General features: G+C 42.2%; 3 protein-coding genes across 5 annotated transcripts; 2 read left to right on the top strand and 1 right to left on the bottom strand.

The window, feature by feature from the left end:
- Window positions 1-723: 723 nt before the first annotated feature.
- Window positions 724-7,920, top strand: snx8a (sorting nexin 8a). Its single transcript, XM_088316397.1, has 13 exons — window positions 724-906; window positions 1,741-1,868; window positions 3,252-3,384; window positions 3,644-3,834; window positions 4,552-4,672; window positions 4,855-4,991; window positions 5,104-5,184; window positions 5,262-5,422; window positions 5,876-6,005; window positions 6,077-6,145; window positions 6,222-6,371; window positions 6,472-6,621; window positions 7,012-7,920. Exons 1-13 carry the CDS (start codon window positions 870-872, stop codon window positions 7,093-7,095), a joined length of 1,572 nt encoding a protein of 523 aa, XP_088172523.1. The 5' UTR covers window positions 724-869; the 3' UTR covers window positions 7,096-7,920.
- Window positions 7,726-9,714, bottom strand: nudt1 (nudix (nucleoside diphosphate linked moiety X)-type motif 1). Of its 3 annotated transcripts, none has more exons than XM_088316399.1 (5): window positions 9,377-9,714; window positions 9,122-9,214; window positions 8,886-9,042; window positions 8,544-8,689; window positions 7,726-8,460 (listed from the first exon to the last, which is right to left on the bottom strand). In XM_088316399.1, exons 1-5 carry the CDS (start codon window positions 9,411-9,413, stop codon window positions 8,288-8,290), a joined length of 606 nt encoding a protein of 201 aa, XP_088172525.1. In that variant the 5' UTR covers window positions 9,414-9,714; the 3' UTR covers window positions 7,726-8,287. The 3 variants fall into 3 exon arrangements, with proteins under 3 accessions (XP_088172525.1, XP_088172527.1, XP_088172526.1); XM_088316401.1 differs by having other exon boundaries at window positions 9,308-9,714; XM_088316400.1 differs by having other exon boundaries at window positions 9,122-9,175; window positions 9,280-9,713.
- On the top strand, window positions 9,411-11,096 carry mrm2 (mitochondrial rRNA methyltransferase 2). The gene is made up of 2 exons (XM_088316398.1): window positions 9,411-9,771; window positions 10,292-11,096. Exons 1-2 carry the CDS (start codon window positions 9,495-9,497, stop codon window positions 10,726-10,728), a joined length of 714 nt encoding a protein of 237 aa, XP_088172524.1. The 5' UTR covers window positions 9,411-9,494; the 3' UTR covers window positions 10,729-11,096.
- Window positions 11,097-14,069: the final 2,973 nt, after the last annotated feature.

Consider the following 14,069-nt stretch of genomic DNA (forward strand, 5'->3'; position numbering starts at 1 on the left):
GAATAATTTCACGTTCTTCCACTAGATGGCAGATGACTAAATTTGTGTTCACCTGAACAGGCCCAAGATTTGAGAGAAATTTTGACGAGATCATAATTACGCATTTTTTTTACTTAGTGATTAAAAAATACCAGCGTGCTGGCTAAAAATCCCATGATTGGCCTTATAGTATAATTGAATGTAATTTTAATTGACTGTTACAAAGTCAATAATACATACTGTGCGTGCTATTTTTTAAATTTACTTTAAGGTAAGGATTCTAATTTATCCAGATAATGGCAATGCACAATAGTTTATTTGAGGCAAATGGTCTCTTCTCGTTTAGTCACTTTTTTTTAGGTTTACGAAAAAATTAAAAAAATGACTAGGGCAATTCATTTTAGGCTGCCAAAACCGGTGGTGTGCTGTGAGATTATTGACATGTAAAATATTTTCCAACGATCAAAGTAGGGGGAATATATAATGAACGTAAAGCATGAAGGACAAATACACAAAAAGACGGTTGTTGGTATTAACAGGAAGGTCGGGTGGGGGGATTTCAAAAGACATAAATAAAGACTTCAAAACAAACAAAACAATAAAAGACAGGAATAAAGTGAACGACCAAAGTGCACAATTATTAAGTAAGATAGCTCATTGCAAAGCTAATTCTCCTAAAATAGATAGGATTGCATGCATTCCAATCGTATTCCTCATAGACCCGTTTAAAACGTCATAAAACGGGTAGTCACGTTAGAGTTGACAGCCTGCCACTTTATAGGCCATCGGTGTCGTGGACTTTACACCAGTAGCCTACTACAACTTTAAGAAATAAATGACTTGTTTTTTCGCTTCTGCAGGAAATCACATGGAGGTGCTCTTGCGCTCACATGACAGTCCGAGCCATGGCTGAAGAGATCAATGAAGGTACACGATGTGCATTTCTCACTCGCATCCTTCTCTTCTGTTCCGTTTTTTTTTACAAAGTTACAAACTCATTATTTACTTTTGTAGCGCGTGTACATCTGGCGTAAAGTTAGCTAAAACGGTTCCGTTTAGCGCGTGGTCACTCGGTTGAAGTACCGATGACAACTCGGTGGTTTGAACTTGTATTTTTTTTGTTCCTCCTACATGTTATTTACAAAACATGAAGTTTTGACGCCATTTTCTTGAAAGTTTCACCTTTCATGTGGTTCGCTATTACAGCCGGCTCAAAAATTATTCTGACGATTCTCGCGTTCAAAGATTGGATGTTCGTGGCTATTTTATATAGAGGGGAAATAAAGCTAACTGTTGACTCGGTATTTAAATGTAAATAAAAGTGAAATAATGTGTGAGCTGACACGAACGAGTTGATCATAAACTAAGCCGCGAGTGTCACGTGGTTGAGGTGCAAGTCGTGATATGATTTGTGATGATGGGTCAGAACATGCTGATGGATGCTTAGCACATCCGCCTCTCAGGACTTGAGCTCCGGGTTCGAATCTGAGCTCCAGCTTGCCGCTCTGGAATTTGCATGTTCTACTCAGTCTTTGCATGGGCTTTCTCCGGATGTGCCGGCTTCCTCCCACATTCCAAAAACATGCTCGTTAGCTTCATTGAAGTACTGTGGATGTGGTTGGGAATTGCAACGGTTGTAGGTTCCAGCTCACCTGCCACCCAAAGAGGATGTGCGGTATTAAAAAAAATATAATAACATGGATGGAAGAGTAGATTATTTTTTCAATTGTTTAAATTTATTTTATTCTATATTTTTTGCAGGCTCAGTTCCTGCCTATTACAGAGAGGTGTACGAGGCCGTCTGCTGCCAGAACGATGACAGGGTTCAGGTTGAAGTCTTTCAAAGGTTGCTCGAAAACGCCAAACTCTCCAAGGCGATTCAAGCCCAGGTGAGGTGGCATTCAATGTTATGAGATGCAGCATTTGTGTGTTGAAATGTTTTGTTAAATTCTGGCTTTCGTCTTCTTCTCACTAACAAGTGGTTTGCTTCCTGTGATGTCGACTTTGATCATGTCCTCTGAAAGTTGTTGCCGCTGTCCTAAGAGTTGGTTTCGGGTTGCTATGTACCGCTCTCACTATTGTTTTTGTCATCAAATGTGGTCCAAATCCCAATTTGCTCACCTAAAAATGTGTGAGTTAAATCTAGGACTTGTGATTTGCCAGAGAAGGTCGAGTGATGAGTGGAAGACGCAATGTGGAGGAAAAATGACTTGCATTGTTTGAAATGATGTAATTAACGAATAACAGGTGATGTCACATGTTTGTTTGTGATGACGTGTCAAATGGGTCATGGGTAAAAGAATTAATCATCCTAATGAATAATTTAGCGAGATGACTCATCCTTTCATCCGTTTTCTTTATCGCTTCTGTTCAATATGGTCGATTAGAGCTAAAGTGAAGAAGCTCGGCCACGCCTCTGGTAGGTGATGATTGATTATTTATTGATTTATGATTGTATGTTTAGCATTCAGTCTTAACTAATAATTTGTAAAATGTCTGTGTGTGCCACTTACACACAGTGGCATGTTTGACGCGCTCCCTGCACAAGTAAAAAAAAAAAAAAAAAAAGATTTTATAGTCTTTATAGGCACTCGTTCATAGTCATGGGAACATATAGCAGCCAGAAGTCGACACACCCCAGTTGAAATGTCAGTTTTTGGGGATTAAAAAAAGAAACTGATAAATCCATTTTTTTTGCCACCATGCTTTCAAAGGGAAAGTAAAAATAAACAACTGCGATAATAATATTGCACTATTATATTAAATTAAATTCAAATTTATGTTCAATCGGAGTTAAAATGCAACAAAATCCCACAGACCAATGTTGGGGGAAAATTTGTTATGGTCACATGGAGGGAATTATAAAGAATGGGAAATTCTGAACACAGCTACATCCCATTTATAAGAGGGTGTGCACACTTTTGCAAACACATTATTGCAGATTTTCTTTTTCACCTAAAAAGTTTAATTGTGGAGGAAGTAGGTCAAATTAATGATGGGAAACGCCTTGATTTGATTTTTAACACAAAAAACCTGGCATTGGAACAGCATTGAGTCGACTTTTACATCCACGTTATGTCTATTTTGCTTAAAACAAGACATGAGAATGAATCAAAATGAAGCATTTATCTTTGTGACACAAGCTTTGTGGCTTTGTGTCCAGTGAGCGCTTCCCTGCACAGAAGGAATGCAAACCACCGTTGCATTCAGATTGACGCACTCGTCGGACGGTGACGCGTTTGTCGCTGACCGTCTTTGTTTGTCCATTTCAGATCGCCGAACACGTTGACGCGGGCGCCGACGGATTTCTGAGCAAGTTGGCGCTCTACAAAGCGCTCGCTTTAATCGCCGCCGCCCAGCAAGGAAAGCAGCCGAGTGCCAAAGTCCTGGAGAACTTCATACAAGGTAGAGATGAGTGAATGTTTTCCATAATTTTAGAATGAAGCAGATGTTTTGCTTTTTAGTTGCATTACATCAATATATCTGTGTTGACACGCCAAAGTATTTAGAAAATAAAACAAGGTTTATTAATTGAATTAATAATTGAAGCGGCTGCATTCCTCGCATGCGAGGCATTTCATTTCTTCACTCTAGCCGAGTAGTAGCGTCTCGTGTAGTAGCATTCATGTGTAAATATTCCAAGTCGGGCTGTGTGTGTTTGCAGAGTTTCCAAAGCCTCAGCTGGGGGAGCCGAGCGACTTGCGCACGCTGAGGATGCAGGTGGGTCAGCAGAACGCGCTGACGCTGTCCTTGAACCTGGACAGGCTGCTGAGCAAAAACGAGGTCAAGGTGGATCTCATACCGGAGAAGAAAGGCCTGTTCCTCAAGCATGTGGAGTACCAGGTCACCTCCCAGGTGAGGATGCGATTGAACTACAGGAAATTAATAGCTACGGCTTTTTAGCTGGTTAATTAAGCTAGAACGATTAATCGGCCGGCTGATTATGGTCCTTGAAATACTGGCAGCAAAATGGCAGTTTGCCAAACGGCATGCATTTGAACCATTTACAGCAGTTGTTCACAAGTAATATTATTATTTATTCCACGTAAATCTATAAAATAATTTTGTATACTTATAAAATGTGTTGATAATTCTATAGACCTGTCATTCAAAACAAAGCAACTTTTAATTTTATGTAAAAAAAAAACAATAAATCTTTGTTGAGCACTGCAAGTTGTGTAAGGACTTGATGTTACTATTTTACATACAGCCTTAAGTTGTGCTTTGCTCAAGTATGCATTTTATGTTTTTTTTTTTTAATTTTAATTAATCGTCTGATTAATCGGCAATCAGTATTTTATTTTTTCGTTTGGGCCCTAATTTGGAGCCATCACTGGGATCCTGTTATATTGGGTGAAATGTGACCCGTTTTTATGTTTAAAAAAAAAAAATTAAGAAAATATTTTAACTCATTCACTACTAGTGAAAAAAAATTGATCTTTGACGTGTTTAGCCGTCAATGGGAGTGAACGAGTTAAGACTACTCAAATACAATACAATGAAAACAATGAAATGAATTTGACCACAATCGTATTGCATCTGTCAATTTAGTTTGCTTTTTTTCCCCTCCAGCGTTACAAAATGTCCGTTTATCGACGCTACAGTGACTTCGACGTCTTCCACGAGATCCTGCTTCAGAGATTCGCCTACCGAGTTGTGCCTTCGCTTCCGCCCAAAAGAATGTTAAAAGGAGGTACAGCGCGCCAACGCTACACATCGTCGCTCCTTCAAACAAAACAGGATGTCGATCTTGAGAGTTTGATCGCGATGTAACCCATTTCCTTGGCGTGTCCTTAACCGCTTCGGCCGCAGCAGCCCAAGCATTTAATACGAAGTGCTGAGACGCTTCGCGTAACACAAAGACTTTTGCCACAGTCCTGACGTCCTTTTCCGAGCGGGACTTCATCGAGGCGAGGAGGCGCGCGCTGGGCCGATTTCTCAACTTGGTGGCGCAGCACCCGTTCTTCTCCGAGGATGAGCTGGTCAAGACCTTCTTCACCTTCAGCGGATCTGTAGGCGTTTTTCTTTTGTCCAAACTTGCTGACTCTGCAAACCAAGGAGTGATATCGCCATGGCAACTTCCAGTTATTCATTATCCCCATTTTCGACCCACTTCACAAACAGGATGTCCAGCTTAGGCTCCGTGATGCTTACAAAAAAAGAGGCGACGAGTTCATGACAAACAAAAATGCAACCGTGGCAAAGGTTTGGGAATTTCTCGAACAACTTGGCAAAGGTCAACTTTGAGAATGTCTTATGGGATCATTGTCGCGTTTCTCCAGGAATACCTCCCCTCCGACATCCAGGCGCAATTCAGCGTGAGCAGAGAGCTGATTAAGAACATCCACAATATCTTCTGCAAGCTCCGAGAGCGAGCCGAGAGGATCGCCGAGCGTTCCAAGGGGAACGCGAGTGACCTTCTCATGTTTGGCAGGGAGCTCAGGTATTTTTATTTTAATTTGCTCGAGTGTAATTCCAGCGGTCTGGAAAAACAAATGGAATTATGAATACTTCAATGACACTATTCATCAGGCTGTCTTCAGCGTTTCGCATTATATATTAGAATTAAGCTAGCTGACGAGCAGAAAAGCTGTTTTTGTGTTGGTTTTAATCAATGCTTCAACTGTATATGTTAGCATTAAGCTAGCAGAATTTTGCGAGACAAGCCATGTTTTTTATTTGTTCTACTCCATCCTTAAACGGGGAGTGTCATGAAACTAAATGACCAAGGGAATACTTGTGGTGTTTTTCAGTTTTTTTTAGGGTAATGTAAGAAGTAGTAGCTGCAACAATTATTATTTAAGACGACAAACTATAAATGTGCACATTCACAAAGGCAGTCGTTAGAACATTAGTCGTATGGATTGAATTAATTTTTGTCATCTTTTATCCACAGCATGCTGAGCTCGGATACGTCATTCCTTCCGTCGCTGGCCTCGTCGCAGAGCACATGGAGCCGTCTCTGTCCGTCTCTCAAAAGTCTCTCGGTGGAGTTTGCCGTGCTCTCGGACAAATCGGCTCAGCAGGTACAACGCGCAAGCTCCCATCTCAAAAGTGAGCAATAGGGAGTAAACGTGGTTTTGCTCAACATCCACAGGGCAGGCGGGAAGAAGACGACGTGGTGGAAAGACTGAATCTTTTTCTGGATCTGCTGCAGTCGTACAGAGTGAGTGCCTCTTGTGTCGCCGATTAGGTTTCTTGGAGGTGTCAAAAGAGCCGCAATCGTCACTCGTCCTCTCCAGGATTTGTGCGAGCGCCACGAGAAGGGCGTGCTCCACGAGCATCAGCGGGCGCTTCACAAGTACAGCGTGATGAAGAGGCAGATGATGAGCACCACCGTGAACTCCAAAGAGCAAGCCTCCGTGGAGCAGCTCGAATCGCGAATTGTTCAGGTAAGACTCGCGCGTTATCCACTGAGAAATTAAGGAAAATGTTGATTAAGGACACTCGTGTTTTTTTTTTCCTCGTCTTGTCCGTTGATTTTATTCCTAGCAAGAGAATGCCATACAGGTCATGGAGTTGCGGAATTACTTTTCACTGTTCTGCCTCCACCAAGAGACGCAGCTCATCTTCACCTACCTGCCAATCACGTCTCACATCCTGGGAGCCTTTGTCAACTCCCAGGTGAAAGGACACCAAGAGGTAATGCTGTGCTTTCGGTTTAAAATCGTCGTCATTTTGACTCATCACCTACATATTCGTGTTCAACTAGATGGTAATTATTTTTTTTTCTTTGGAAGCTATGCTCAGCTAATTGCTTTTTTTAGGGGGAAAAAAAAACAACAAAGAACTCATTTTTGCATTTTTTTATGCACTTTCTGAAGCGCCCGAAATTGCCACAAGATGGCGCCAAAGCGCTCTCGGAATAGAAAAGTTATAGAGTACAATAATTGGTCAGTTATTTTGGATTGATGTTTTCCAATTAAAAAAGGCGGGGGGAGTAGATTAACTTTAGCCAGGGTTGATGGATGAAGTCCGGAAAGTTTTCACCACAACAAATGATGGCGAAATAAGATGTTCCTATCTTTTCAGATGGGCGCGGTCTGGAATGAACTCCAGCCAAAGCTCAGCTGTCTCTTCGTTGACGACAACGGCTTGAAACCCGCCCTCGAGTAAATGGATTTGTAATGCAAGAGGGACAAGAAGAAGAAAAAAAAAAAAGCTTTCCTACTGCACAGTGCACATTACACTTAATACAAGTGGCTTTTCAGACCACTCATTGCTTGGATTTATTAAGTTTGGTCTTTTGACATTTTTGGCTGACGGGTAATGCTCAAAAGTCCAAATTAATCTTTTGCCGCCAACTAGGAGGGAAATTCTCCAGGCTGTAAGGGACCAGTTAGCACAGTGGACATTCCTGCCCTTTATGTTCATAAGTTATTGTGTAAGAAGTGTAGGGGTGGGGGAGATAAAAAAAAATCTAGTATTTTACTTTATTTAAATCCTGCAAATAGAGTTTATCTTTACTCTCGGAGTTGAGATTTTTGATACAGATGATGCATGTCTTTATCGGCGTGGTTCCTAATTTGCCGTCTTGTTTTATGCAGTTGTTCACTGTTGACATGACGAGACGACGCCCATGTGCTTTGGATGCGAAGCTAAATTCTAAGTGCCTAAGCTCGCAACATGCACAATGCAGTTCCAGACAACACTAGCTGAGCTTTTGAATGACACTACACGTCTCACTCCGGATGTGCAATATGTAGAGTAGGAATCCGACAAACTAGGTGACTCCAGTTTCAAAGCTGTTTTGAAACATTTTTATTAATAAAAAAAAATTACTAATAATGACACCTTCAGGAAAAAAACCGTCTGATTTGCACAGCTTTCAAACAATACTGCACACATTTTTTTCTGGCATTTTATAGGAAAGTTAATTCAGACATGACTGGTGAATCTGTTGAAATTCTGCTGTGTCGTACAATAAAAACAATGAAAATGCTTGTTTTGTTTCTGAATTGTGTTGAAATGAGCAGAACATTTGGCAGTTAAAGATGGTCAATGCCACAAGATGGCACCAAAGTAAGATTTTCATGAGTTGCGGCTTTGGCACGAGTGCAAAAATAAATTCCCCCAAATCTGAATGGGCAAATACAAAGCGGATTGACACTAGATGAAAATTACATAAATGAATTATCATGCACAGCCGTAATTGCTGGGCTCTCATATTTTGGTCCTCCATTTTTTGGGGCATTAAAGCCAAGCGCCATTTCTTGGACAGTATATTTTTCCACATCAGTACCTCTGCATCTTAGCTGAACAGCCGGCACAGAGTATTGTGACACCTCCCACACAGCTTCACCACATCTCACAGCTCCTCCACCTCGTCCAGCTTGTACTTGAGAATGATGTCGTGGCCTTGGAACTGAAAGTAGCCCACAAATTTCCTCTTCTGCAGCAGCAGCGGGAACCACATCTTGTCGTCGGGCCACATTTGGTCAAAAGGGATTTTGTCGCAGTCGAACCATTGTGGTCTCATTTCTACAGCGCGGTAAAGTGAAAGTTTGCATGGTGTTCACAATGACAGTAAGCGCTTTGTAAAAGTGGTGCTGTGGAAAACGTACCTTCACTTTCCGTTGGCTCCCCATTGTATGAGTCGGCCCTAAAAATATGGACGTCCAGCAGCTGTGCATCGGTGACCATGTCAAATTTTATGTTTCCAACCTTTTCCAGTGTGTCCACTGTGAGGCCGCTTTCTTCAAGGAGTTCCCTGACCAAAAATTCATAGTTATTACACAGTTATACGATCATCACGGCTGACGGAAACCAAGGCTACATAGTGAGTGACCCATGACCAAAGCGAGTTGGACACCCTTGTAAAAAGTTTTGAGTTTGTCACATTATGATAAGGAAACTGTTTAGATGAAAGGCATGAAAAAAAGTTTATCTACGAAAAATAAACACACCTTCTGGCGCCTTCCTCAACAGTTTCTCCACTTTGAACTTTGCCCCCGAAACCATTCCACCTCCCAGCCCCGAATCCTCGCTTCTTCATGCCTAGTAGCACCCTGCCAGGCTCGACCACCAGAACCAGAGTCAGCAGCTTGGAACTCAGCATCCCACCTGTCGCAAGTAAACAACACAAATTTACATAGACCGACACGACACGTCCAACTTGTGTTACCTTGAGAGTCATCATCACCTGTTCTGTTTCTGCCCAATAAATGAATTCCCCGGCCGCTTGGAATGTGTCCCTCTGAAATACAATCGATTGGAAAGAAATGCGACTGGGTGCCTATAAATAAACAATTCAAAATAGAAGTTATATCCGACACAAGTGGAAAGTGAATCACAACTTACATAATGTGTTGATGGAAAACATAAAAACCTGTAACGCAGGCAAGTTGTCTACTTCAATAAAACGAACTCATTTTGCGTTCGGGAAAAAATAGTTTGCCTTGTTTCAGGGGAGATATATAGTCGATGCACGCCATCCAATCAAAAGTTGAATTTCACATCCGCAGTTCACCACACTTCCGGTCGCGCTTCCTGCCCTCCAAATAGACCCACAAAACATGTTTTATCTTCTCCACCGGAGATTTTTTCATTCGTCGTGTCGCCTCCTGAAGAAGAAAAGCAACGCGGAGCAAAGGTGGCTCGCGCGGCAGGCGAGTGACCCTTACGTCAAAGCCTCGCACGCTTTAAACTTCCGCTGCAGGAGCGCCTTCAAGTTGCTGGAGATCGACGACAAGTTCCGCCTCCTGCAGCCGGGATACGGCGTGGTGGACTGCGGGGCGGCGCCCGGAGCGTGGAGCCAGGTGGCCGTGCACCGGGTCAACTCTGCGGGGACCGGTGAGTGCATTGTTGGGGGTTATATGAATATATTGTTTTTTTTCTGTTTGTTTTTTGGAGCTTGGCAAGAAATAGTTTTATTGTCCACCTTGTAAACTGCACAAACAAGTCGAATGATTACTGGAAGTTAAAAAAAAAAAACGGCCTGGAAAAAACAAAACACAAAAAATCTGAGTCAAAAGAAAGACCTCGAAAAGTGTACAAATACAATTAATTGAATAATTTACGTTCTGGTTCTGTTGCTCACTTGAAAAGTAGGTGGCTTCAGATGCAAGGTGCTCGGTCCTGAGTTACTTCTAGATGTTAACCTTGAAATAAAAGCTAGAATTCAGAATTCATATTCACCTTTCATTCTGAAAACCAATTGTATTGCAGTATGCAACAAAATCAAGGGTACCATACTTTGAAAAACCACTACTATAGAAACTGGATGGTGGATCTCTTCACCAGATGCATATCGGCATGTTCGTTCCTGCTGTGCATTGATGGATGAATTAACATCAGTGTGTTTTAACTGAAGATCCAACATTACCCCGGGGTACAGTCGTCGGCATTGACCTCCTAAACATATCACCACTGGATGGCGCCCACTTTCTGTCCAGCCACGACGTCGCCGACCCCGTCGCCCACGCCAAGCTGCCCGAACTGCTGCCCGGCGGCCGGGCCCATGTGCTCCTCAGTGACATGGCGCCCAACGCCAGCGGATTCCGGGAGCTGGACCACGAGAGGCTCGTCGGCTTGTGCTCGTTGTCACTGCTGGACTTGGCTGAGACGATTTTGCGCCCCGGAGGCACTCTGCTTTGCAAATACTGGGATGGCGCCCTGGCGCGTCATCTGCAGGACAAACTCTGTTGCGTGTTTGGGAGCGTTCAGAGTTTAAAGCCAAATGCCAGCCGCAAAGACTCAGCTGAGAGGTATTTCCTTGCAAGAAACTACAGGAAACCAGTCAATGGATAGACTTTATTACTTCTACCAAGGACAATATATTTTCGGTTTGGGTTTCATGCTACAACCTTTTGTTTGTATGTTTTGTATCAAGGAATTCAGATTCAAGTGTGCAATATGTGTATATGGTCAATTTACAGCGGATAATTCTCATTATCATAAAAAAACAAAGGAATATGTACTGGTTGAGTTAATTATTAAAAACAATTATTTCAGTGCAGTATTTTAAAATGGTTAGTTTTTTTTCATTATTTTTTTCTACTGTAACTTGTCCCCCCTGGCTACTCTTTGTAAATTATCAATAATAAGTACTATTGTATATAAATATGAATAAAAAAAAATAAACATTGACTCCTAATTCTGGGAGGAGCACAATGAAACGTGTTGCTTTTGAATAAAAAGGAGCTGCACTTTGCCTTCGTCGCCAGCAGGCGGCACTGTTGAGACGACTGAGAGTCCGCGAGCCACCCCGCTGCCTTGCAAAGTGCAAACAAAACAGTGTTGCAGCACTCGTTTAGTAATATGTAAAGCTTTCCGAGAAGCATATGCCCGGAGAGCTCCATTGAAGCTCTTCGTTGGCCCACAGTGTTTGTCCTACACACTCACTTTGCTGTTTGCCTTGCGAGGAGTAGGAGGAGGAGGAGGGAGGGGGGGTGCGAGGGGGGAGACATTTACCGCCACCGCTCATGCTAATAATTAGCACCGGCGGCCATGTAGAAATATCTCACTCTGTCATTGAGAGCGAGTGATGAGGAACCCTCACATATTGCATGACTAATGGCAAGGAAAGGAGCACAGTGGAGGAGCTTGGCACACGCACGCGCACACGCACACGCGCACACATTGAGTGTGGCTGCTGTCAGGCAAAAGGGGAAATATTAGCAGTCCGGTGCACGCCTTGCCTTGAGACACTGCACAACTCCATGGGAGTCATTCTCATGCAGTGGCTCTCATTTTTGCTTGCTTTTCTATTTGAAAACAACTGCTCGGTTAAAAAAAAAAAAAAAATCCAAATTCTGGAAAAAAATAAAAACAAAAATGGGCCAACCTGCAACTTGGCTCAATCTGACCCAACTTTGGGTCATTTTGTATCAAGAAACCCTGAAAGTTGTCAAACTGACCCAAGTAGTGGGTCAGTCCATTTTCTTTTGACCCAAATTGGGTTATATTTGACCCAGCAGGTGTAGACGAGAGGAAAAAAAATAAACCAGTTTGGGTCTAAGTGGGACAGATCCACTACTTGGTTCAGTTTTAACCCAATGTCTGGGTTATTTTTTATATAAAACCCTTTTCTTCCATACAGAACAACCCAACGTTGGGTCAAATTGACCCAAGTTGCTGGCTGGTCCATTTTTGGAAAAAAAACAAAACTCAAATTTAAATGACACTCAACACCCTTAAAACTGCTTGGTTAACGTAACCAAATGTTTACATTTGTTTGATGATCTTAAAAGTTTTTGCCTTGTACGGGAGTTTTAATTGTCCAACTGAGCCATAAATCATCCTCTTCCCTTGTAAGTTGTGCACTGCCTGATGCAAAAAAAAAAAGTTTAACTATGCTGTACAAGCAGAACAAAGCAGCACATTAAAAAAAAAAAAAATTGACTCGCCAGTTGTCGCTGGCTGCGGACAAACATTGTTTCTATTCAGCTGAATGTGAAGCCAATGCGGCCTCATTCACAGCTCGGCCCCATTTTGCCGTTTGCCGCAAAGGAGCCATAAAAAAAAAAAATAAAAAAAATGGGACTGGAGTTTGATAAGCTTTAAATTAAGCAGGCTGTTGTGTTTGTTGTGCCACAAATGTGCGTGACTCTTCCCTACAAAAGGCGAAAGCCACCATTCGGGAGCGGCTTTTCATGTCCTCAGTGAGGGATTGAATGGAGCTTTGTCAGTGGCAACAGAATGCAGAGTCACAGCATTGTTGCCTGCGCATTCAGAATTCAAATGGAATTTTTTGATTGATTTATTTATTTATTTTTGACTGTACTGTCTATTTGCGCTCCCGACTACAAATAACGTACACGTTATAATATGATCATTTCTGGGCCCTTCGCAGCCACCGTAAAAGTCCATGTATTCCTTCTCGATCAGGCTTGTTCTTATTCGGATGGTTGGGTGAGCTGGAGCCCATCCCGGCTGACTTCGGGACTGGTTGCCAGGCAATTTCGGGGCGCATGTCGACGAGCATTGACGCTCATAATCACAATGGTGGAAACGTAGCCGGCAGAATACGTACATGTGGTGAAAGAGGCGACGAAACTTGGCTCCTCGGATCGAGACGTATGTGCTCAGCGATACTTCCTTGACACCAATTACTACTTTCCTATTCACCGTTTGTCTTAAAAGGCTTTGCACAAAGAGCAAAAAAAAAAATATGTGGATATAACTCATAATTTTGCCGGTCTTCGCTTCAGTTTGTGTGTGTTTGCTTTGATGGGTGTTTCCCGCAAGTTCTGCCAGGCAATAAGTAATAAAAACGGAATATTAAAAATAAAAGTTAAAATAATAAAAAAAAAAAAGCTTTTGCTAAAATGAAAACAAGCAGCAAGAATAGAAATGTTAAAAATAGTTAGAAAGTAAAATGTGAAAAAAATAAAAATAATTAAAAAGAAAATCCAAATAATATTAATAATAATAATAATAACATGTAATTTCTACCCCTGTCGTGACATCGTCCAATGTGTGTAATTCCTTGTCTTCCTCCCCTCGTAATAATCCCCTCCGAGACGACCGTTGTTTGATGTGCCGTGCGTTGCTGTTGCGGTTTATACGGATTACAGGACTTTCTTGTGTCTTTGTCGCAAAACATTCTCGCCGGTCTTAGCAGCTGATGACATGTTTTTTTTTTTTGACTCATCGCTTTCATCCAAAAAGCGCTTGCCATGACCTCCATTGATTTTTTTTATGTATTTATTTTTTTTCCTCTTCATTCAAAGCATCACACATTTTGTTGTAGCGTTCCTTGAAATGTGCAGCATACCGAACTACCGTTTTAAGATGCACCGGCAGCCTTGGAGTCTATTTTGCTTCTATGCCGAAGGCTAATGGTAACTAGGAAGCCGCGGCACGGGTAAAATACACGCCTCATATTTATGGGAGGTCAATAATATTGACGCGCTGTCTGCGACTTGCTCCGTTGATTAACTCACTTCATTCAGATCTACTCTCGGGGGCTTGTTTCCGCCTCGACTGCAATCGATGGCCTTTCTGTTTGTTAAGCAGTCACGTGACCGCCGCTTCCTCCACATCATCATACGCTCCGTTGCCACACTCAAAGCTACATTATGGCAAAAAACGATATCGGATCACGTTCGAGAATCCAAACGGCGACTTAGCTCAAGTGTCTGGCTCCG

Source organism: Idiotropiscis lumnitzeri, chromosome 15, assembly GCF_059441095.1.
Source record: "Idiotropiscis lumnitzeri isolate Australia: NSW breed Sydney's pygmy pipehorse chromosome 15, RoL_Ilum_1.0, whole genome shotgun sequence".
In the NCBI taxonomy this organism is placed as follows: Eukaryota; Metazoa; Chordata; class Actinopteri; order Syngnathiformes; family Syngnathidae; genus Idiotropiscis; species Idiotropiscis lumnitzeri.